Source organism: Medicago truncatula, chromosome 4 (genome assembly GCF_003473485.1).
Source record: "Medicago truncatula cultivar Jemalong A17 chromosome 4, MtrunA17r5.0-ANR, whole genome shotgun sequence".
Classification (NCBI taxonomy): domain Eukaryota; kingdom Viridiplantae; phylum Streptophyta; class Magnoliopsida; order Fabales; family Fabaceae; genus Medicago; species Medicago truncatula.
Window position 1 is genome coordinate 62,170,923 of NC_053045.1, and position 25,255 is coordinate 62,196,177.

Sequence of the window (25,255 nt, forward strand, 5' to 3'; positions counted from 1 at the left end):
ATGAGTCAAAGTTGAGCTTTTTAAAAAGCCTATTAATTTAATTAGGCTAGACTTAGGCTTATAAAAAAGCATATCAAGCCTATTAGGCCGACCCGTATACAAGTATATTACATTTTTTTCATATTTATTATTTATATTTATATAAATAAAAAAGAATTACTGATTCTTCAAATTCTCATACCACAATTATTATTATTTTAGTTTTTTAGTTTTATTTTGTATGGCTTGCTACTGATATATTTATGGCTTAATTACCTTTTTGGTCCTCTAACTATTTAGTTGGTATCAGATTGGTCCTTTAACTAAAAATTGATTTATTTCGGTCCTTTAAGTTTCTCACCGTTACTACATTTAGTCTTTTCTATTAGTTTTATTCAAATAAACGTTAGAGTTTGTGTTATGTGGGTACTTGACCTTCTATTTCACACATACATATGAACCATATCAGTTACCAATAATATCAGTCACTATTTAATCATAATACCTTAACAAGGAATAGGACCAAAATGATATTAATAAATAAAGTTAGAGGACCCACATAACACAAACCCTAACGTTATTTGAATAAAACTAACATAAAAAGGACTAAATGTAGTAACGGTGAGAAACTTAGAGGACCGAAATAAATCAATTTTTAGTTAGAGGACTAATGCGATACCAATTAAATAGTTAGAGGACCAAAAAGGTAATTTAGCCTATATTTATATATATATATATATATATATATATATATATATATATATATATATATATATATATTTGTGTCAATTGTTAAGGCTTGCTACTGGTATGCCTAAGGTCAAGTATGATTATTAGATTAAGTTTGAAATCAAACATGATTATTCTGGAGTTTCTATCCATCTATAAATTTTACAATTGTTTGTCATTAGTTTAATCTCTATCTAATTAATGTTTATCTCTATATTTAGTACATTGTACAAATTGAAAGGAGAAAAAATTTGATGAACAAACTATGTTTGAAATTTGTAACATAAACTAAGCTTTTAGACAGACTAATAGGTCAGGTCAGACTTTTAAAAAGGTCAGGTCAGGCTTAAAATAAAGCCTTTGACAAGTAAAAGGCCTAGGCTTAGGCCTTAGTTTTTTCAACTAGGCCTAGCCTATTTAAGCAAAGCCCGGCTTGGCCTGGCTCATTCCCACCCCTAGCCGCTATAGATATTGTTTCTTCATCTTCGCTATCCACTGGAATCGAATTGTCCTCACAATATGATCGGCTTAAAAGATGTATTATATATTCTTCGACATCAAATAAATGTATTGCAACATCCGAGACGACTTTAAACATTGTCCACTGACCCTACAAACCAACACGAGTCTTTTCAACGTGTTTTGTCCTCGCACACTTATCGGGAAGGTCGCATATCTAAAGACTACTCCAAGTCAAGCACACTTAACTGTGGAGTTCTTATGGAATGAGATACCAAAAAGAAGATGAATCTTGTTGATATAGGTAGTACCAAACAATTTTTATAAGCATTCCTTCAACCATGTAGTCCCATATCTACATAGCCTCAGGATCCTTCTCATTCCGATGTGATTCGGTTCCTCTAAAAGTTGTTGGGAGCCGCTCATTGTCGTGCCTTGTGCACCGGCGACCACTCTTGTCCGTCGTCAGCCTTCCGTGTTACATGTATGATGATTTGAAACACAATTTATCAAAAATAAGATAAAAAATTTGAAACTTTAAGTGGAAGAGAAAAGTTGAGTGTTGATGAAGAAGTGTAATACAAATGAGATTTTCCGTGTGAAGTAAACGAATATTATAGTTACCTTAGACATCATGAGTGAGTAGCATTTATCACGTATATATGGAAAGTAAAACACTATTAATATCATGCATGCCTAAATCTTATACTACCCAAGTCAAAACGGGATGGGATGTTAAGTTTCAACAACTAAAGTGAAGGGGGATTGATATTAAACACCGACCATTAAGTTGAGTAGGCCAAAAGGAAGACCTCGAAGTTATTCAGACGTACAAAACTTTTCAAAATCAACATTTGATGAGAAAAATAATGTGAAATTTGAAAATTGTTTAAAAATTTGACGACGATCAACGTTTAACGTTTTCACCTTTAAGTAGAAATTCAAGTCCTCAGACACGTTTTTTATTTTTATGGTTTAGACTTGTTATGTGAGGGACTGTGTTGCTTGTGGTTCAAGTAACCGCATCCTTATTCACATCCTTCTCTTTATTCTCTAATAAGACTTTCAGACAATAATATGAATCAGTGGCGTAGCCAGGACCCCGGTCTAGGGGGTTCAAACTTTTCATTTAAAAAAAACACTGATAATTTCATGAATATGATGTTGATAAATAAATTCATGCTCATACTACAGTATTTTTCTCTTAATTTTTTTTCCTTCATAATCTTCTACGACAACAATAACAACTAAGAAATTAGAAAGTTCATAATCTCGCACCTCTAAATTTGTTGATTATCCTTTTAACGGATAATCACAAGGATATGAAGTAAACACAAGTTAGATTTATTCAACGAAATGAGCAGAAATATCATATTATTTTACCCATAGATACTCAATATCATCCCTACATGTATGTGTAAAAAATTTACATATATAATCTTTACAAATTTAATAATAACAAATAATCAAATATAAAAAAAAAGATATTGTGAAGATTAAATAAATCGTTCTTTTATAAATCTAAATGATTCAAGCAATTAGTTTAACTATTTTCACAAAATACTCGAAAATAATCTGCCTCATCCAGCAATATTTTATCTTTTAATCAAGAGTATGTTTTTTAAATGCAATTAACACACCTTTTTTTTTTTTTTTTTTAAACAAACAAAACGCAGCTCATATCATTTCTTAAATAATGTTGAATACAAAGAGGAGCATAATCATAAATATGACGACTACCATTTAAAATGGCTACATTTGCTAAGGTATGAGCAACCATATTCGCTTGACGTCGAACAAACTTGACCTCAAAGTTGTAATGTAATGCTAACAAACCTCTAATCTTAGAAACAATGACATAAAATTCAGAAATACCCGCATTATCCGAATGAACAACATCCACAAGCATCTTGGAGTCTGTTTCAAATATCACATTATGGAAGCCGCTACTCAAAGCCCAAGACATAGCATGCCACAACCCCACTGCCTCACCCTCATGTGGAGACAGTTCCGGTCGCGTCCAAGAGGTTAATGCTGAAACAAATAGACCTGCATCGTTACGAACACAACAACTTATCCCGGCTCTGTCCGAAGCTCGGTGGAAACTAGCATCGACATTACACTTAAGTCGGCCATATTCTGGAATTTGCCACCTCATATTAGAGTCAATATTAGCTTGTTGTCTGCCACTGTTACGCAAATCCTGGACCGCATACCACTCCTGCCAAAACCAGTTAACATTCAAGCATATATCATGTGCACTTAAATGCTTTTGGTTCCAAATCATATCGTTTCTATTGTTCCAAAGCCCCCACAACAGCATCATGAAGCGTTGTTTTAGGTAAAAAAAAAAAAAAAAAAAAAAAAACATACATTGTTTTGTTTTCTTCGGTTAAAAGAAACACAAATAGACATAACACGTGGGCCACATTTTGGTAAAAAAGAAATGGGCCAGATACTGAAAAGCAAAGTGGACTATAGAAAACCCTAAATAGTCTTCTTGCTAACTGGCCGCCGCTCACAGTTCCTTTTTCATGCTTGCATCTACGGGATGTTTTTTTTTTCATTGCCTGCATATCCTCTGTTTACCATCTCTGGTGTTGTTTCTTCTCTTAGGTTCTTTGAGTCAAGGTTCAAGAACAATATTTGAGGGGGTTCAAAAAGTAAAATATATTAGATTTACGGGTATTTTTTTCCAGTTCAGGGTGTTCACTTGAATCCCCTCAACATAGTGTAGCTCCGCCCCTGACATGAATGATGCTGATTCAACAAGTATACGAGAAAAATAATATTTTTTTTAATGATAATAATAACTCACAAACACCTCCTGAAAAATATCCACAAAATTTTGTCGGAAAAAGAAAAAGAAAAAGAAAACAACGATAATTGATTCATTTGTTGATTCATTTCAATATTAATTATCTTTTTTAAATTATACATTATAATTAATATTAATTTCATCACTCTAATTCAATATCTTTAAATTTGTATTTGTGTTCTTAGTAAATGCATCAATACTTGACACAATTCTTAGATGTTGTGTGACGAAAAATTGCAATTGATCACAACCAACCAAAACTTGACATGTCATCATACACATATAAAGTAAATAAATAAATAAATAATGGAAAATATTAGATATCAAGAATGATTTTATCAAGAAAGATTAAATAATTATAACAAAGAGTGCAATGATGGTTATGTCGGACGAAGATGGGGTGACAATGAAGACAGTGGCGACATTGATGATGGTGACAAAAGGTGCAATGATGGCCATGCTGGAACGACGACAAGCGTGGCAGTCGAAATGGAGGCAACATCAAAGTTGATGATAGTGACGGGGACAGCTACGACATCGTGATTTACTTTAACAGCTGGAAGCCCGTGGTCGGAAAGAATGGGTAATTAAAAGAGATTGAGAGATGAAGAGAATGGTGATGATCACTTGACAAGATTGAACTGTTTTGGTTTGTAACACAATTCAATTTTGGTCTCAAATAATATAGGAGATGTTGATTTGCAACTCAGCTGATGATTGAGGTTTGGTTGTTCGTTAACTGCAATTTGTATTGAGTTCATTGTACAAATTCAAGAGGTTGATGAGCCATGAGACATAATTGGAAGATTGGTGTTTTTGGAGCTCGGCAAACCAGAAATTCTAGAGACAAAATTGCAGCCGGCTTAGACTCATAATATGTTGTAAAAATTGAGTCAATTGGCCAAACCAGGGATTATGAGTTTTCTTGAGTATATGTGTTGTAAAATTAATGAGATTATGTAATTCTCAAACTACTTGACATTCATCGAGTCACATTTCAATCTTTTGTTTAGAAGTGATAAACATGCTACTTATCACAACAATTGAACACTAAAGCTTTACATTTCTTTTTATCATTATCATAAACTCCTTCCATTATTGGTATATATTTTTTAAAGATGCACCAATAAACTTCTCTCTTCAATTATTGGTACATTTTTTAATATAAAAAATATAAATTAAATATAAAACTATTTAATTTGTGATATGTATACACAAGATTCACTTAAAGCATCTAAATAGGAGAGCTCTCTTTTAAATGCGCTTAGCTTATAGTAAAGGATTAGTATAGGTGAGACATATGTCATTCATTGATGAATTAGAGGTAATTTAGCCCTAAAGATAAATAAGATTTAATTTTAAAACGAAGTAAATGGAGATCACATGTTGAATAAATGTGATGAATTTTTTTGATGTTCTTGAGATGAAAATGGTAATTGATAGTAAGAAAAAACCATATCGATGAATCTACATTTTTTTTTTATGAACTGAGTGTAATTTACTCGTCATGACAAATACGATTCGATTTTAAAGCCAAAGAGCTAAAAATCACATCTTAAATGAAGGAGATAAAGAAGTTTGATGTTTTTAAGATAAAAATGATAACTTTTTTTTTATAACTGATCATAAGAAGAAGAAAAATGAAAAAAGTTATTTGCTAAGAATAAATTACTTCCAATTCATCAAAGGGTAACGTAGAATAAACCATCAGGTATATGGAGATATACTTACTTGGACACAAGATCAAATAAATGTATCTGGACACACACGCACAAAACCATAAAATAAATAAAAAAGAATGAAATTAGATAATGTCAATTGATATGACTAAATACTTTTTCTTAAAAAAAATTCATTTCATGTGAGGGTGTACCCAACAATATATATTTGTGATTATGTCCATGAAAGATTTTCTCCAAGTATATGATATGCGTTGCTGATACATTCAGAATGTTTTCAGTCTCTACATACATATTGTAAAAAAAAGAGGTCACGTATCTACATGTCATCTTTTTGACAAAAAAAAAGAGAAATGATATTTGAACAACCACTTTTTGACAATTTTTATAACAACTTTCTCTCTCATACTCACATTATCATTTTACTTTCTCTCTCTATTGCTTAAATTTGTGTGCCACTACCTAAATTTCTTTGTATAATTTAGTTGTCCAAAAGGTTGTCACAATAAATAGTTGTTCAAATAACATTACTAAAAAAAAGTATTTCAATTAGAAAGCTACTCCTATATGATATTTTTGCTTGATTTGTTTAGCATTGATTGGTTTGTTTTTATTTTTATCAAAAAGCATTGATTGGTGTTAGCTACTCCATCCTTTTCCTATCCATGTTTGATGTTACATGTTTTCAAACTGAAACACAATTTCTTTAAACTCAGAAACACAATTATTTTGAGTAAAAAAGAAACATAATTATCCAAGCTGTATTTGAAGGGAGGGTTTAGGAGAGAAAGGAAGTGGAGAGCTTACTTTTGTTTTTTAAATTACGGACATTATAAAATAATTTTTAAAAAATTGAATTAACATGATAAATGATCATATAATACTTCAAAAACACTTTTATTTATTTTAAAAAGACATTTTACATTGTTCGTGATTTAAACTTCTCTCTTCAAAGTAAAAAAAGATAAAGGGATGAGCGAAGAGACACCAAAAGATTTATCCTAGTTCAACCTAAAACACCAAGCTTACGTCTAATCCTCAAGGAAAAGCCCCTTAAGATTTTCAAGGATCAAACTTTTAAATAGGATAAGCTAATAACCTTTCCAAATAACGAGCATTCTCCAAACAAAACAATCATTTGTAGAAGACTTTCTAAAACCAAGAGATATCACATCTCATGGAACCTTGAGATCGCACCCAATACCAAATAAATATAACAATTTAAATGATTACACCAAATATGTAGATATAACAAATTGAAACATAAATACCAACCTAAAAGTGCTGAAAATGGTTATTTTCTTTATATATAGTACAGATATATAGATAGAGAGTTATGTGTATTGCGTTAGTTGTGGAAAAGCAAGAATGTTATTGGTTAATTACATGTGACCTGAAACATTATAAAGATAAAGAAATACAAATTCTTTATTAAAACTTCTGTCCTCCCCCCCTTGTCCAAACCAAATACAAACTTTGAAATATATCATCCCTCAATTCCATGCTTATCTTTTAAGCAATTGCCAAGTCTTTGGTTTGCATTCTGTTTTGAATAATAGTTATGAAAATACTAATTTGGCAAAAAACAACAAAATCTAGAACAATAAGCATTTTGCAAATTATTGGTGTAAACATCTGAATTTGAAATTAAAACAGAAAATTAACCAATATACTTTCATATCTGATCAAGAAGAATTCCATGTCCAGTTTATCTAAAGAGTCAATAACAAAACATCCTAATTAAATTTCAAAGATGTAAAACTTACATGGTAGGTCCTCGTGTCATTAATTTTAATAGGCCAACTTGAAGGGGAAAAAAGATCATTCAGAATCTGCGATTGCCAGAGATCATTTTTTTTTCAGAGAACTTGTTTATTTAGATCCATCTCCATGCCAAATATTAACAGATAGATAAGGAAGCTCATACTACATTGAAACAACTTATACATTACATGTAAAGTATACCAAAATACGTTACAAAAACAAATTTGTCATTAGTATAATCTATCAAAAGACAAAGATGCTACAACAAGAGAATTCTAAATACATTCATTCATGATATGAACAAGTAAAACAACACCCCATATAGGTTATTATATTCTATGTTTACATTTATATCCAAAAGATTCATCAACTATGAGCTCTCAGCTGTGCGTTAAGGGTCATATTTCCTGCAACATATATATAAGTAGAGTTATAACCATCCAAAATCATTCTTAATTAAAATCCGTCCTCAGAGTCCTTATGCTATGTCAACTTGGAAGAACACATTAACTATCAAAATGATCAAGTTTCCTAGTCTTGTCTTCCATCAGGAGGACAAAATAATCTATAGTGTGTTGTGTCTAGTCTACCATTAACATTGAATCTAATTTCAGCAATAAACAACAAAAGCAAGAATTGAAATAGTAAATATATGATTATGAATAGAGGAGTTGAAGCAGCAAAGAATTTTACTTGAAGTTGAAGTTGTCCGACAAGTTTGGTACACGGTGTGCTTCACAGTTTCCTTTTGTCCCTGAGTAACGCGATCAGAGATGTGTGTTTGAGGAATATGACTTTCAGACCTTTTGTTCAAATTTTCCAAATCATCAGTTTGTTGGTTGTTGACATTCATTGTTGACTTTCCAGTTGAAACATCTTTCCTTATCATTTCTCGGTCCTTCAAAGGTTCTGCAATTTAGCAGAAATGAATAATTAGGTGACAACAACATGATCATATATCTTCACATTTCAATTTTTTATGTTTCTTCTCAAATAGGAATTTCTCGAGCGAGAATGACATCTATCACCAAGAGGGCCACGATTTATATGCCTCCACAACATAGTATCAGTAAAATCATACGAAGAAGTGAGACAAGGTAACAATGTTGGAGTATCATATTTAATTATATTTTTCAATGTCATAATGGTGGAAGATATTGTTAACTGCTTATATAGCTAGCTTAATTGGTAATCAACGAGCTGGTAACCACCCTGCATATAGGCTATGATTTCCAATATAGCACACATAATTCTTATTGCCTCTTCTCTCAACCTGAAGATCATTTGAGGCATGAAGAGTACAAGTTGAGAAAAAACCATCATGAATCAATGGGTGTTCATTGTTATTACATGCACCCATTCTCTCTTTTTATATTTCCAGATTAATAGAAATGAATCAAAATATTCATAATATATTTGATAAGCTAACATGACAATAGATCATACAATTATTTATATGCATGCCCATATGTTTAGTCGGCTCCTACAATTGAATACAATTATAATTATAATCTGTGTATTTCTAAAGGGAAAAAGCAAGCAAATAGGCTTGTCAAGTTTGTTACTCCTTAATGAAGTTGTGACTGATCAATACTATATACACTAAATCTTTTGGGTCTTGCCTTACTCAATGATTCAACTTTTTCATTCTTCTATTTTAATTTACTCGTTCATATTGGACTATTGGTATAGTTGTTTATACTCAAGTTTCCAACATAAAGCTACCAATATGCTAGAAAAGAGGGTTAATGAGCTACAAAACATAATCACTATAATGTTAATTAATGAAATCAAGAGACAGATATATTTTCCACCATTTCTTTTAAAATTGTCTCTAAATCCTCAATGCTAACATAACAATTTATTTAAATTAAACTACTAATCTTTAACAGTTATTCATGACACAAAAATTGAGCAGCTAAAGTTACAAAACAAAAGCCGAATGCATATCTATCCATATCCAAAATAACAATTAAAGTAGATAATGGAAAATTGATAACAAGTATAACTACCTTGAGGTGAAAGTGGAAGCTCAATAACAGGATCATACATATATCCTTGAGATTTGAGATACTCATTAAACCAGTGCCTCTCTTTTATAGGTCTTTTCAGCTCCACCACTGTGATCATAAACAAATTAACACCTCATAAAAAAAAATTGAAGGTAAGAAGAAAATGATTAGTGAGTTTGAATTTGAAACCTTTGAAGTTGTTGGGTGATGGAAAACCAGAGCCGGAGGGTTGAGGAGAAAGAAGAGGAGCATACAAAAAAGTATCAGACTTAAGATAATCCAAAAACTTCTTCACCAATGGTTTCTTTCCGCTGCGCTTAATTGGTTTCTTGTTTTGAACTCTTAAACGATGATTTCTGTTATCCATTTTCTTCTTTTTCTTTGAATCCGACCAAAATGCACAAGATTTGGAGAAGTCTAGGAAAAAGGTATGGACAAAGTTGTTTTGTTTGTTTTGTTGGCGGTTTACAAACGACACACGTGTCCGTTTTGAGGTTACCGCTACTGTCACGTGTCAAATTCATTTTCTGAATACCCATGCATGCAGCCCAATCGGCCATGTTTGGTGCTTATTACTTTCCTGACCCCCTTCTTTGCTCACAGACCCTCCAGATTTTTCGAACAGTTATTTTTTTTTTTTTACAAAAGAGGGCAAAAGTGCATCAAACAGTTCTTTAAATATAAATCCATTTTAAAAAAAAGTTTGTCTCTTTTTACAATATTCTTTTGATATTTTCAAGTACATTAATTAATTATTTATTAATATTCTCCTATTTATTTTATATCTTTACCGACATGCCCTTTTGATATATCGCAAAATAGAATAAAAAATTTCTCCTTAAAAAAAAAAAAAAATTTCAATATACGTTTATGGTGGTTTGAAAGTTGTGGAAATAAAATTCAGAGGAAAAAACTCATTTCTTCGTTCAATTCTTGATCTAATTGGATATATACAATTAGTGATATGGAGCTAGAATTTTTTTTTGAATGGGCCGCTAAAATAAACAATAAAGTATAATATCATTTTATTTTTATGAATCTTCTATAGTTTTATTTTAGTTATCTTCAACAACAACTGTAATTTAGTTAACTCATATAGTCCTAACAATTCAAAAACATATATACTTTATCCTTAATATAAGTAATTGGCATATATCTATGAAAGGTCGTTTTTTAAACTTTATAAATATTAAATTATTTGGCCACTTTGCTTTTACTTTCTTATAACAATTCATCCTTAATTATATTCTCATTTTGTTGTTAAGAAATTAGTTTGCATTTTGCAATTAAGACAAACATAAATAGATTAATTAAATTAGAAATGCTAACGAAGGATGTTCGAAGCAACGGTGACGATGACGAAAAACAAATCAACAAAGACATAGACATACAACAACAAACCATTTATCAATTCAAAAATCAACTAGAGACAAAAATTTAACTTTTAAATTCGAAGTGAAAAAACTGAGATAGGGTGTGAGAGAGAGACTAAGAAGAGGGCTTTCACCTCGACTATGACAACAATTATTGGTAGATTGAAAGCGGAATGGGCAGCGACAATATATAAAAGAGCTGAAGAGGGAAGTTGAAGTTTGAAATTGTGTGCGTTAGAAAAATCTGAGGGAAGGAAGGGCCGTGAGTGGAAAGGGTGGACCATTTTGTATTTTTCTTTAATAGCAAAGGGTGTTTTAGTAATTTCCTTATAGGAAAAAAATATTTTGCTTTTGGGTGGGTGGGTCGTGGCCCACCTTGGCCCATATATTGACATATATTGAGGCACGTTTTATTGATAATATGAGCTTTTTTAAGTCACCTTGTATATCATTATTCGTTGTTAATCCTCTTTTATGTTTAAATTTTTTCTGTTTTTTTTCGATGACAAACCACATTATAAGCCTTTTTAGGTATTTATCCTCTTTAGAGTTAGGTAGAAACTTTATTTTCTTTGTTTTGGTAGTGTCTTAAGCTTGGGATTGCTCTAACATTAGTATCACCTTAAATTTGGAGTAGGAACATTAAAGAATTTGGTTACACTAAATAAAAGGGACACACAAATTGGTCTCTCTTCTATAAAAGGAAAATAGAAAACAAAGAGCCATTAATCGTGAAAGCAATGGTCTCTTGAAAAAAGTTCTTTAAGTACGGCTTGGTAATGGTTGATTACCTGAACTAGAAAAAAGTGGTGGATACATAACTCCAATTTTAGCTTAATTTCCCAAAATATCTCATCTATCTAAGCCAGGTTCTAACCTCTAAATAACTAAAAAATATGTGTTTTTTCAACAACTTTTATCATCTATGTAGAATGTTTTCAAGCCTATGATAAAAAGACATACATTGATTGAGTGATTTGCTTATTAAATACTTGAGAGAGCGGTGATGACTTCCACACATAACATTATTTTTATGTCTTTTTAGAGTCAATTTACAGAAACTTGAGTCAATATTAGGAGATTTTTAGTTGAGGTTTGTAACAATCAGAAGAAATTGTCATTGTATTCAAAATATGCATTGAAGATCTTTTAACCATATTAAAATCACCCTAAACTAAAAGAGAGACCAATTTGTGTCTCTTTTATTTATTTGCTATGTCTATTATGAGGTGAGGTTTAGTATGGGAATGGGAAGTTGTTTCCCATCATGGGAAAGTTTTCTTTTGACCATCAGATCAAATATAGACCATGATATTATCATAGACATTCACCACAAGATTTTTTTTCACTCTTCATCCCAACAACTCCCACGCCTCTTCATCCCCAACCTCCTCTCCCCTCACAAGATGCAAAGTTGTTCTTTTTTCTGTCCATTACTACTGCTATGTATTTGTTATGTACCCTTTATCCATTCTAATTGATTTTTATTTCGATTTTGATTTTGTTGAGTTATTGGTTTTTGCATGTGTTGACTATCCTGTCCATACGTATTAAGATCTGTTGATTACACACAAACCATGAACATTAACACACTCAAAATTAAATTAACCTTGAAATCATAAAGTTAACGGACGATTTTGAAGGAAAACAATTGCCAGAAAGGAAGATGATGAAAGGAGCATAGATCCCCTTTGTTCTTTGCCGGAAGAAAATAAAAATAAAAAGAAAGAGGAGAAGCAGGTGTATAGACATTAACTTGATTTCTTAAAAATAAAAAAAACAGACATTAACTTGATGTTGGTTGATTATAAGTGTATAAACATCAGAAACATCAAGTTACTTTTATTTTTATAATCAGAAACATCAAGTTAATGTATAAACATGAGATGCAACAACCATAATCAGAAATAATCATGCCTGTTGGAGAAGAGGAAATGTTGTTATTAAAAAAATAAAAAATAAAGATGACCCGTGGCATCACATAGAACATCCGATAAATCTAACGGTAGCTGTTTCTTTGACTGTAGTGACTGTGACAAAATCTAGTGATGAAAGACTATGATAAAATTGTGTTCCTTATTTAATATAATGGTTGAGAAAATCTTTCCCATGATGGGAAAGAACTCTCCTTTCCTAGGGTGGCATTTAGTCTAGGAAAGGAGAGTTCTTTCCCATCATGGGAAAGATTTTCTCAACCATTAGATTAAATAAGGAACACAATTTTATCATAGTCTTTCATCACTAGATTTTGTCACAGTCACTACAGTCAAAGAAACAGCTACCGTTAGATTTATCGGATGTTCTATGTGATGCCACGGGTCATCTTTATTTTTTATTTTTTTAATAACAACATTTCCTCTTCTCCAGCAGGCATGATTATTTCTGATTATGGTTGTTGCATCTCATGTTTATACATTAACTTGATGTTTCTGATTATAAAAATAAAAGTAACTTGATGTTTCTGATGTTTATACACTTATAATCAACCAACATCAAGTTAATGTCTGTTTTTTTTATTTTTAAGAAATCAAGTTAATGTCTATACACCTATACACCTGCTTCTCCTCTTTCTTTTTATTTTTATTTTCTTCCGGCAAAGAACAAAGGGGATCTATGCTCCTTTCATCATCTTCCTTTCTGGCAATTGTTTTCCTTCAAAATCGTCCGTTAACTTTATGATTTCAAGGTTAATTTAATTTTGAGTGTGTTAATGTTCATGGTTTGTGTGTAATCAACAGATCTTAATACGTATGGACAGGATAGTCAACACATGCAAAAACCAATAACTCAACAAAATCAAAATCGAAATAAAAATCAATTAGAATGGATAAAGGGTACATAACAAATACATAGCAGTAGTAATGGACAGAAAAAAGAACAACTTTGCATCTTGTGAGGGGAGAGGAGGTTGGGGATGAAGAGGCGTGGGAGTTGTTGGGATGAAGAGTGAAAAAAAATCTTGTGGTGAATGTCTATGATAATATCATGGTCTATATTTGATCTGATGGTCAAAAGAAAACTTTCCCATGATTGGAAACAACTTCCCATTCCCATACTAAACCTCACCTATTATTTATGAGTAACTAGTTTTCTTAGATTAGGTAAAGTAGGTGAATATCTTGGAACTACTTGAACCATGTAATCATCGAGTACTTTTTATGCAATTGCAACCCTAATATTATTCAGTTATCTTGGCGCATAATATTTTTATATGTTGACAAATATATAAACTGATTTTAAATGTTCGATGGTTACTAACTCTAACCGATGAAATTCGATTTAAGATAATTGTTCAAACGATAATATCTTTAAAAATTTGGATTATATGATTGTGATACAAAAATTTAACATTTAGATTATGACCTCACCTTAAACATTAGAGTGTTGCGATCAACAAAAATTTACTTATCTCGCTGCTGAACCTACTAAAACTTTTTAAATAAAATGAAACGAGGCAGTAACAAATGAAAGAAATCCCACGGCGCCTACTTTGTTGAAATTTGTCTTGTAGTGGAGTTGAGTTGATTATACAATCCAACCAATAACCATATTAGTTAGCTTTTCCCGAATTATTGAACGATTATTGATTGGGCGGTTTAAAATTAATGCAACCAACAACTATATATCCTAAAATTTACATGTCATTAATAACTCCATTGCCTGCCAAGTTTCAGCCACCATACCTTCTGATTTCAATATATATATATATATATATATATATATATATATATAGGACATATCAAGTCAGAATGGATAAGTTATGCGAGAATGATAGGAATAATTATCAATCTTTGGATTAAAATGAATGGTTAAGATTAAAAGGTTCCAATTTAATACTAGAGTACCTCTCCCTCTTCAATCTCTCTAGCGTCTAATACCTTTTCTCCTTTCCAGTTTCACTCGACCCAAATACCAAATCTGTGTTTTCTATTTCGAAGGCTAGAATTCGAATCAATGGCTGCACACTTTATTAACATAATTAATTGACCCAATTTTCTTCTGTTTTACGATTTAAACACGGTCTTTAAGAGGAAAAGGAACAATTTATGAATCAATTGAAGTGGCTAATAACAAAGCGTCCGAATTTGAGAGAGTTTTATGATAAAGATGAGAAGGGAAAGAAATAAAAGAAGTCAAAGGTGAAGAATTAGAAAGGAAAATTAGAAACAAAAAAGAAGAAAGGGAGAAGAACCAAGAAGAGATCACGGGTGAGAGAAGAAGAAAGGTCAGAACACGTGGGTTTTTGGATGTTTTCACCTTAAATTGGAACCTTTTAATCTTAACCATTCATTTTAATCTAAAGGTTGATAATTATTCCTATCATTCTCACATAACTTATTCATTCTCACTTAATATACCCTATACATTGCATTCTGTGGAAAGGATGACATTTCAATTAATAAAGAACAAAATGAAAAATATATGAAGCAATCAGTGGGTGTGAACTGGCTAGTTTTGCTTAAACTTCATTTATGGTATGATTATGAATAACTGTCAATGTGTTTGTGATCAATATGATCGTATACAAAACATAAAATACTTTCTGCGTCCCAAAATATAAGCAAAAATTGGTCAACATAAGTGTTCTATTTGGTATAAATTTTGAATCAAATACATTAAGTTTTGTTTATAAATTTTTGCTTATATTGTGGGACAGAAAGAGTAATATAGTAAAGAAACTTGAATAATAAATACAACCACACATGATGGCCAATCCCAACAGAACATGCAATAGTATACCAAAACATATAATTAAGACACAACTTTAGAAAGTTGCTTGTTTATGACAAATATTTTTAATCTGTTTTTGTGTGTGGACTTGATGAAACTGGCCTTAAGCCATGTTTGAGTGCTGCTTCCCACACAAGATCAATCCTGTTAACATCTAAGGCACCAACTTCATGATGAGTCCAACCTTCAAGACTATGTACCACTCCTCCAGCATGGCATGCATGAACTACTCCTCTATCCATTGTGTACTACATCAATAAAATTCACCAACATATAGTAATTAATATCCTTTTTCAATTTATACATGAGAAAAATATTAATGAAGTTGATTGATTTGCTTACCTCACAGCAACCAAGACCTTCCACGTCTTCTGGTAATCTCATGGCTGCTAGATCACCATAAGTACAATCTCTTCTGAATGATAAAATTGGTGGGACAACAAATTGATGAAAATGGGTTCCACTTGGTGCCCAACTTTGCTCTCTTGGTGTTATCCACTTGCCAACAATCCAGGCCTGTATCAAGACATGTAACCATTATGCAAATTACATTAATATTCTCAACTTCTAAACATGGTTCATACTCAAATTTAAACGTACTTATATTATAGCTAAATTTGGAAAGTTGATTCTTATTTATTTTCGAGCTCAATTACATAGACTAATTTCACAAGTTGTAGTAGAACTGTCCACGGAGTTGACATCTCAAAATATGTTTCTCTGTACATCTTGTGAGATGTCGAATTCATGACCAAGTTGTTCCGAAAACGACAACTGAAATCTAATATTTGTGATGTGCTAATAAAAATTGGCATGTGAGGATGATAAAGAGTCTCTATTAAACATGAAGGTAAGTATAATATTAGCATATTCCACCTGCATTATTGTCTACTGATATTTTGAGCTGAGTGTGAAGTGGCAGTGAAAGATATTGGCATGAAAATGAAAGTACCTTGCAGTTTTGTGCTGCTTGGTATTTTGTGACTTGAACAAGGTAACTTTGGTATTCAAGAGGGGCTTCTTTTTGAATCTTCTGAAATCTGTCTGTTGAAATAGTTAACATCTGCAAAGTATCATCATTAGATCTAATTAGGAATGAATTAGTATAAATCAAGTTCAATTTACATTACACTCTATCTCATATTAAATTATAAACATCATTGATTTAAAGTGTTCCCCTTCCTACCCCTCCCAGCTATTAAACATCGAATGTCTCCATCATATATTAAATAGACAGCTAGCTTTTTGTACATGCAATACAACAATACTAGTACATGTTACTTAATATAACTTAGTAAAATCAAATAATAACTGCATGAGTATAGATGAGATCACTGATATAAATGTGCAAAGTTGTGAGGATATAAAACAGTAAAGTTGCACATATGAAATGAGGTAAAAAAAAAAAACAATTAATGAAGATAGTAATGGGAGAAAAATTACCAGAACTCTAACTTTCTTTTGACAAAGGTAAAGTGCAATTGCTCTTCCAAGTTTGGACGTAGCTCCTGTTAAGAACACCTCTTCCACATCTTGAGGGATCTCATTGAGAATGACAGCAGCAGTTAATGTGTTTCCATGAACAACTCTAACCTTAAGGTTTGGATGCTTGTCCACAAAAAGCTTTCCACCACCATTTAGGGATTCATTCTGTTTTCAGTCAAATAATAACAATTTAAAATACGATTTAATTCATATACACTGTCATCGTCTAGATAATTTTTAGGCAATACTCACATTATATGCTGGTTAAAATTGTATCAGAACCTATCCTAAGTTCGTTAAGGGACATTTATATTATCCACGTGTCAGGCACAATAGTTTTAGACATAAAGGATGTGTTGGAAAATAATGTAGAAAAAAAGCTTAGCAAAGATGGTCCACCATTCTAATCAGTTATGATGTACTACAAAATATTTAGTTTTGTCAGGTATGTATCAGAGATCAACAAGGCTTTGAATCTTCAACAACTTTGTAAGAGAATGCCAGATTTCAATTTATCACGTTTTTTTTTTTTAAATAGCAAAAAAATAAAAGAAGAAATTCAATAATATGACAAACCTTGTTCAATGCAGCTAGGCTAATGACTTTAACACCCATTTTATCAGCCCTGAGGATTGCTTGCTCAATTTGCTTGTTAATTCCATCAGTAGCAAATGGCAAGAAATACTGTTAACAATATTGAAAAAGAAAAGAAAAAAATCAATACTTTCATCAGGTGCTGCAATTGTAGAGACCGTTAAACTTAGAGAGAAACTTTTAGAATAGATGACCGACCTGAAAGCCACATCGCGGTACAACCCAGGTTTGGTGGAGTCTACCTCGGAGGTAATAGAAACTAAGTAAAAATGTTTTGGACCAAAGCCACATTGCCATCACAACTAAAAAGGTTACTGGCAAACATGGGATGAAGAAGAGTCTTGTAGTGTATGCAAATGAAGAAGCGGATCGCAGAACAAACGGAACATGCATGCAGGATGAGATATCAACCATATGAGCCAAGAAAACAAAGCGTGGTACCGTAGCGCCATTTCCTGCATTGATAAAGATTCAATACAACTTTATTATCATAATGTGGATTATTAGTATTTAGATGAAAATAGTGAATTAATCATAGGACAAGTTAATTACCTGAACCTGAACTTAATGTTTCGTGTAATGTCCATGAATTTTTGTTAAGAGTATTGCCTAATGCGTCAAAGAGAGGCATAAAGAGGCAGAAATTGGTGTCCTTTTCAGTGTGGTGAAGATTGTGATATCTGCATAGCATAGAAAAAGACATGAATCAATACACATTGGTTGGACCACTATATAGATAAATGCAGGCTCATTTCTAATGATTTTCTTCTGTCTTGCCAGTTCAACACAAAAGGATGAAAGGTAGATAAATCATGCAGGGGAAATTTAATAGGCTTCTAGCAATATGAACTCAATTGGTCCACCAAAAATTTAACAATCTCCAACTAAGTTATTGCCCAATCGTTGAATGTAAAATGTTTATTTATATTTGGATAGATGATACATTCATGTAAAAGTGGATAAAAATAAATTTAAGGCCAAAATCAATTCTAGAGGTTAAAACTTCAAATTCTATTAACTTCAAGTTAAAATCAATTCTGGAAGTAAAATTAATTTTATTTGAAAACACTCAAACATGTCGCAGCCAAACATATACTTCAATTGGTCTCTTTACCAGACCAAATTTTGAAAGTAAAATCTCAACTATCAAATGAGAAAGCTAATGATTTGTATTTCTAAGACACTCATGATTCATCTTGGCTAAACAAGGGAGAGACTAGGAAACAATTAGACAAATATTACTGTAATTATCAACATCAGTTTTATGATATTTTCTAATATTCCCTCAATTTACATGGATTACTTTTCTCCTTTTATCATCCAAACATGTTGGTATATATATAAAAATATTAAAGTATGGTTCACATTTACATTTTGGTGGTGAGGAAGTAAATGCTCATCACTTTCCTCACCAATAATAAACGGACAGAAATGAATGAGGGGGCTATTTTATGTGTCTGACAATTGAACAAGTAATGAGTGTAAGTAAGAGAGATTCGTACTTTGTTACTCAACCTCAAGGGTGCATTAACTGTAATCTAAATTTTGGACAAATGTAAATGTAAATTTTAATAAACTTACGTTGGTGTGTGTATCACATATCTAAGAAATGGAAATGCCTTGAACAATTTGTGTGGGATTATTTCAACGTTGCAATGACCCAAGCATCTTAGAAAATCAAAAATCAAAACATAGCCGTATACCAAACTTCCGGATCCATATCCCATCATTGAAGCCCCAAAGATAGGTATTCCAATCACTGCCATCAAAATTAGATGTTCCAAAAATGTTGCATTTCCAGCTGCACCAATACAAAGTCATGCTTAATCACCAATACAATATTTACATGTAGTTTGGAAGGAGTATAGAATAGGTTCCAATATAGGATCGGTCCTATTCTAATATAGGGTCGGTCAAAAAATTACACGTGTATTCAATCACATCTAACCATATAATCATATAGATATTTATGAACATATTTTAACAATAAATTTAAGAAAACGATATCATTGTGTAATTTAATTAGATGCGTGTGTAAAAATGTTTACTCTGATTAATTGATCGTGTGGATAAAGTAAATAGTAAACACATGGAGGTATCATGGTTCATGAACCGGAATAAATATGTAACTGGTCTTCCTTTATGGCTTTATAAATAGACAGTTTCCAAAAACATAATCCATGTGATAAGGCTTAAAAAGTTAAATTGAAGATCTGAGAATCTCACCGGTTAAAGGCGTTGGTACCGGAGATGAATGATGAAGAGAGTGATAGTTTTTGAAAAGATAATCTCCATGAAATTTCTTATGTACCCAATAATAAAGTGGCTCTGAAACTCCCACATGTAGAATCATAGCAACAATAATACCTTTTACATTCCATAGAGGAAGATGCTGAAGAAATGGGAAAATATAGGAAACTAAGGTAGCAACAAGTGTTTGAAGAATCAAGAAATTGTCCCTGTTTCAAAAAATTATGATATAAATCAATAATCAACAAATAATTTTCAGCATATATAATATACTTTGTTAAATGATAAAATGTTGAATTACCAGTCCCATTCTTTGTCAATCTGCTTGAAATCAACACCTTGTTGAAGAATCCTTCGATTTCTAGTAAGAAAAAGCATGTTACTATAAGAACTCCAAAACACGTGTAGTAGAGTTCTTAGACCACATAGTACGAGCAAATGAATGCACCACCAGCTGAGGTTGGAGTATGAGGGTTCTTCATTCAAAATTTCATACAATACTTTCCCCACAATTGGTCCATATAATACATACTACAATTTAAAATAACAAAGAAACATACATACATGTTATTGCCACAAAAGAATTTGTTTTATCATAATAAAAGAGAAACATACATAGATGTTATTTATGTACCTTGAATATTCCAAAGTTTTCCCATGGCCATGATGATAAAGGAGCCCCCATCTTCTATACTAATAATAATTTTAGTACCTTTTTTTGTAGTAATAGGCTTGATCTATTTGTTGTTTTATACGAACACAAAAAGAGTCCAAAAATTATATTACTTGCCAAGAGAAGGAAAAGGGAGGATTAAAATACCCAAAATAGAATAAATCAGAAAGGAAGGGATAAGCAACCAATGGGTATGTATGTAGGATAGGTTTGGTAGTGCAATGAAATTGTTTCCTTGTTAATGGGAAAGTAAAGTAGTGTATCTCTCTGGATTTGAACCGTAACTTTGTTAAGTATCTACCTACACTCTCCAATCACATCGCATATTTATAAGGAGAATGGGGCTATGTTGTCAATACAATACAGTTAAGTGGTCTCCCACATGTCTTTTTCTCACACGGAAATAACTAGTATAGTATTAAATATTACTAGTTTTTTTATTACAAATGAGAAGCATAGTATAACCGTAAGATTGATTCTAGTTGAATGAGAATTGATTTAGGATATATATATATATATAATTGATTTTGATATGTTTGATAGTTAAAATTGATACCCCATGAGCTTAGTTGGTGGGGATATCGCATTTTATATGCAGGGGTTGGGGGTTCGAACCTCGGAGACTCCATTTCTCCACAATTAACAATTAAATTGTGTGAGCTCTAGCCACTAGGCTACTTGACCAAAAGAAAAAAATTGATTACCACTTCATCTAAGACAAAAAAGAAAAAATATTTGGCTCAGTCTTTAAAATTGATTATATTTAAAGATTTCGAACGTTTGATTTTAGAATTGATTTTCACACTTAAATATATAGTTTAATTTAATTTGGGTCTTGTTAACGAGTATTAGATATTCTTTAAACATTTCAAATTAAGAAATTATTTATTAAAAAAAGTTAAATATTTTAATTTTCAATACATTAATTATACAAATTTTTATATAAAAATTACTGTTTAAAATCATTAAAGAGTATCCTAGAAACATTCGTTAGCATTTCTCATTTTATATAAGTGTATTAAAATACAAATTACTTTAACCAAATTCAACTTTATGGAATTGATTCTATAAAAATCAATTCTCTCCACATGACAATAAAACACACGTCAAAACTCACATGTATTGGATTTGAAAGGAAAAAAAATTAGATGAATTATTCAGTTTAATATAATCATTATTGTTGGTTGAATTAAGTCTTGCGTATAAATAACATTTTTTTTATCAAGTACAAGCAAATAACCTTTTTTAATACAAACTTTTTTATGACTAATTAATGGTGTTTTCTTTCTTTACAAAATAAATGTGATTTTCCATTTTAAAACACTTCTTTTAATATTTTTCTTACTATTAAAATAATTTTTAATATTCTATTCCCTTCTTAAAAAAAAAAAAATGATAAATAAAGCACATTTTCGTTAACCGTCGGGAGAGCCCAGTCAAGTTACTCCTCATGTGGTCAACAATAAATCATGACGACTAATGTGTAACAAGTTTAAGTGACTTCATCTTTATTATCATGTTGCAACATTGGTCGAGAAGATCAAAACAGGGGTGGACACTTTGGTTGCAATTGGGCAGAAATAGGATGGTGAAGGAGTAATTTGGAAGATTCTTCTTAAGGGAAATTTGATCCAAGTATATAATTTTGTATGTTGAGAGTCAAAAACTATAAATCTTAACTTTAAATAAGTAATCAACTTTAGAGTCAAAATCAAATCTATTAATATAGAATATGGCAAAATCAAATCTAAAAATAGTGACTAAATTTAGAAAATCGTTGTTATATATATTATGCAAATAACTGACATAAATTTACGGAGACAAAAAATCACTATTAAGAATTAGAAACATTTTAAAGCAATATAAACTTGAGGAGTAAAATTTAAAAGTTGAGGACACCTTGGTGGTGATCGGTGATGGAGATGACGAAGTCAAAAGTGCCAAATTTGCCACACAAAAGAAGAGTCAATAATGGCAAAAGGAACACGGTGGTCGCATTAATGACAATGGTAGATTGGTAGTAAGGACGGTGAATGTCACAATATAAACTTTCCTTAATGATGACAAGGAACGAAAGTCATCCAAAATACTTTCCTTAAAAAAGAACGCGTCCATGATTTTGTTACACAAATTTTTTAGTAAAAGATAATTTGCTATACACTAAGGTTTCAATATTTTTTGGTTGAATATTATTGTTTGAATTGTTTGGTTATCGGTTGTCGTTGTTATATACTCCACACTTGGTATTGTTGGTTTTGCACAAGAGTTTGAATTCACAACAAGCGGTGTCCATTGTGTGGTAACTAAACAAATTCTTTAAGTGAGCACTATGGGTAACAAATTTTACATCGAGAAATTTTTCGAAAACAATGATTTTGGTTTGTAAAAAGTGAAGATTGTTGGGTCAGGAGGGGGAGCTAGGGAGACCGTCCACATCGAGGCTAGAACAACCACATAAGCAAGAGAGACATCACACTCTTACCTAAAACCTTAAGGCAATGGGTTTATGGGTCCTCTTACTTATAAGATGTTCAACCTTTACTATTTTATCTGACGTGGGACATATAACTCACACTTGCACACTCTTACCTAAAACCTTAAGACAATGGGAATATGGGTCCTCTTACTTATAAGGTGTTCAACCTTTACTGTTTTATCCGATGTGGGATATATATAACTCACATTTGCACACAACAACAAAGATGAAAGCAATCTTAGTTCAATAGAATTGTGTGGCAGCTTACAAGGATGAGGCGTTAGTGTCTGTCAACCTAACACAATCACAAAAGACTGAGAAGATAAATATGGCAATAAGCTTCATCATCTGGGTCTGATCAAAGGTAAAATATTGAGGGGGACGTGAAGGAGAAGACTACGTCAACAGTGTGGACCAAACTAGAAACATTGTTTATGACCAAGTCATTGGCTCATAGTTTTTTTTTTTTTAAAATAGCAAAGAAAATTCATTAAATTACAGTACAAGGAGTGCCACTAAACAGTAATAACAATACAACAGGTTATATGTGAAACATAACTATACTCATGTAAGATGGTAGAGTTAAAATCCATGGTGATATAACCTACGACGATAATGGCTATGCTCTCAATAAAAAGCATTGAAATCGTAGGACTAGGAAAAAAATCACTTATGGTGTTTTTGCGGGTCATCTAAAAAAATATATATATGAGCATATAATAGTAAACCTTAAAGTATCCACAATGGAGACACCTATTTTTGGGTATTTAAATAGGTATCACATGTACACATCACTCATTTATAACTTTTTAACAATAGTACCTACTCAATCCCTCCAATCGAGCGTCTCAGACAAATTTTTTAAATGAAACCCACTAATAAACTGTCAATAATTTTATATTATTATATTTCAATTTTTTAATATTAAAACTGTATAAATTCCACTTAAAAATGAAGGTCTTAAATGAGACCCTCGATTCCATAGGACCCCAAATATTTTTTTCTCCCGAATGAAGATGCCTAATAGCTATATAGTCTTAAAAGTATAAGACCTCAATTGAGGATGGTATTAAACGCGGCTTATGCCGAGAAAGAGCAAGCTGTGTGAGAAATGGCACAGTGGCAAGACAATGGTAGAGTATGATGTTTTTTTCTTTCTTCTCCAAAAATATGGTGAGAATGAAAATATGGTCCAATTCATGCCACAGTTTGGTGCCGCCAATTAATGAAGTTGGGGGAGAGTTTATGGGTCATACGTACCTGTCTAAGGGATTCAACTTGGTTGTTCAGTTGATCGAAGTTTCTTTCAACTGCCACGTGCATCACAACAAAGTGGTAGCTGTATCTTTTCTTTAAAAAATTTTGGTTCCTAATAGCTGTTACTTGTTTTATACTATATCCTCTTAATTATTGTTTAATTTCATTTAAAGCATGGAATAGAAAAACTTACATACAAAAGTCTTCAAAATCCAATCGAATTTATTAGGATAACACAATTTTTATGAATAAAAAAAGAAGTCTCATCCCCTATTTATCATCACTTGAATCAATATTTAATAGAAATAATTTTGTTAGGTGTTCCTTGCTAAATGATTGTTTTTTAAAAAATTAATTAATTTTGTAATTTAAATTATTTTCACGTCAATTTTGAAAAAATTACTACAAATTTACATCAGAATAGTTTTCATTTTCACATCTTCAATACAAAGACGATACACTGATTATTAGAGAAAAGGGGTGGATAAATATTTGGACCATGAAAGCTATTCTAGTTTTGTATCATAAGATGTCCGAGTTAAAAGTTAATCGGTTATATAAGTTTTTAATCCATACAAATATATATCAAATTTTATTTTCAGTCATCATAAAAAAAATGACATGTTTGAGTTCCTATAATAATTTTCAGCATAAAGTTTTTTTTTTTAAAGACGACATGAAGTTTTTGTCACTAATAAATTTAAATTTGTTTGATCATCTTTAAACCTTTAAATGATTTTTTTAGACATATTTGCAGCATTATAAAAAAATTCCTCCGTAAAAATTGAACTCAAAATTTGATTCTTAGATCCATATTTTCGTTACTTTTATCTTGGACTTTAGGAAGTATATAAATTTCATATCTAATTCAATTCATGTTAAAAAATTATAAATATTTGCCAACGAACTTTTTATAAGAATCTTATCATGCATGCAAAAAATTATTAAAAAAATTAAAAGTTTAAGGATAATTAAA

At 31.4% G+C, this 25,255-nt stretch overlaps 2 protein-coding genes across 4 annotated transcripts; both read right to left on the reverse strand.

Moving 5' to 3' along the window:
* Positions 1–6,987: 6,987 nt before the first annotated feature.
* On the reverse strand, positions 6,988–9,870 carry LOC25494263 (uncharacterized). 3 transcript variants are annotated; one of them, XR_003011098.2, is made up of 5 exons: positions 9,630–9,870; positions 9,441–9,548; positions 8,122–8,337; positions 7,431–7,496; positions 6,988–7,207 (listed from the first exon to the last, which is right to left on the reverse strand). XR_003011098.2 is itself a non-coding variant. In XM_024781395.2 (4 exons), exons 1-4 carry the CDS (start codon positions 9,805–9,807, stop codon positions 7,486–7,488), a joined length of 513 nt encoding a protein of 170 aa, XP_024637163.1. In that variant the 5' UTR covers positions 9,808–9,870; the 3' UTR covers positions 7,305–7,485. The 3 variants fall into 3 exon arrangements, 2 of the variants coding, with proteins under 2 accessions (XP_024637163.1, XP_024637162.1); XM_024781395.2 differs by lacking the exon at positions 6,988–7,207 and having other exon boundaries at positions 7,305–7,496; XM_024781394.2 differs by lacking the exons at positions 6,988–7,207; positions 7,431–7,496 and adding an exon at positions 7,565–7,835.
* Positions 9,871–15,249: 5,379 nt separating this feature from the next.
* LOC25494264 (very-long-chain aldehyde decarbonylase CER3) lies at positions 15,250–20,851 on the reverse strand. Its single transcript, XM_013603097.3, has 11 exons — positions 20,508–20,851; positions 20,175–20,404; positions 19,850–20,082; positions 19,205–19,424; positions 18,176–18,303; positions 17,822–18,078; positions 17,606–17,713; positions 16,988–17,194; positions 16,497–16,607; positions 15,887–16,060; positions 15,250–15,792 (listed from the first exon to the last, which is right to left on the reverse strand). The coding sequence occupies exons 1-11, from the start codon at positions 20,556–20,558 to the stop codon at positions 15,610–15,612; spliced, it is 1,902 nt and encodes a 633-aa protein (XP_013458551.1). The 5' UTR covers positions 20,559–20,851; the 3' UTR covers positions 15,250–15,609.
* Between the last annotated feature and the right edge of the window lie 4,404 nt (positions 20,852–25,255).

Bases quoted from the DNA above. Each gene is read 5' to 3' on its own strand.
- LOC25494263 (XM_024781394.2), bottom strand. From the start codon at position 9,807: ATGGATAACAGAAATCATCGTTTAAGAGTTCAAAACAAGAAACCAATT. The intron at 8,338-9,440 runs GTAGTTATACTT...GCTAAATTGCAG, and splicing joins GCTTCCACTTTCACCTCAAG to AACCTTTGAAGGACCGAGAA. The intron at 7,836-8,121 runs GTAAAATTCTTT...TATATGTTGCAG, and splicing joins TCGGACAACTTCAACTTCAA to GAAATATGACCCTTAACGCA.
- LOC25494264 (XM_013603097.3), bottom strand. From the start codon at position 20,558: ATGGGGGCTCCTTTATCATCATGGCCATGGGAAAACTTTGGAATATTC. The intron at 16,608-16,987 runs GTAATTTTTCTC...GATACTTTGCAG, and splicing joins AAAAGAAAGTTAGAGTTCTG to ATGTTAACTATTTCAACAGA. The intron at 15,793-15,886 runs GTAAGCAAATCA...TTATTGATGTAG, and splicing joins AAGGTCTTGGTTGCTGTGAG to TACACAATGGATAGAGGAGT.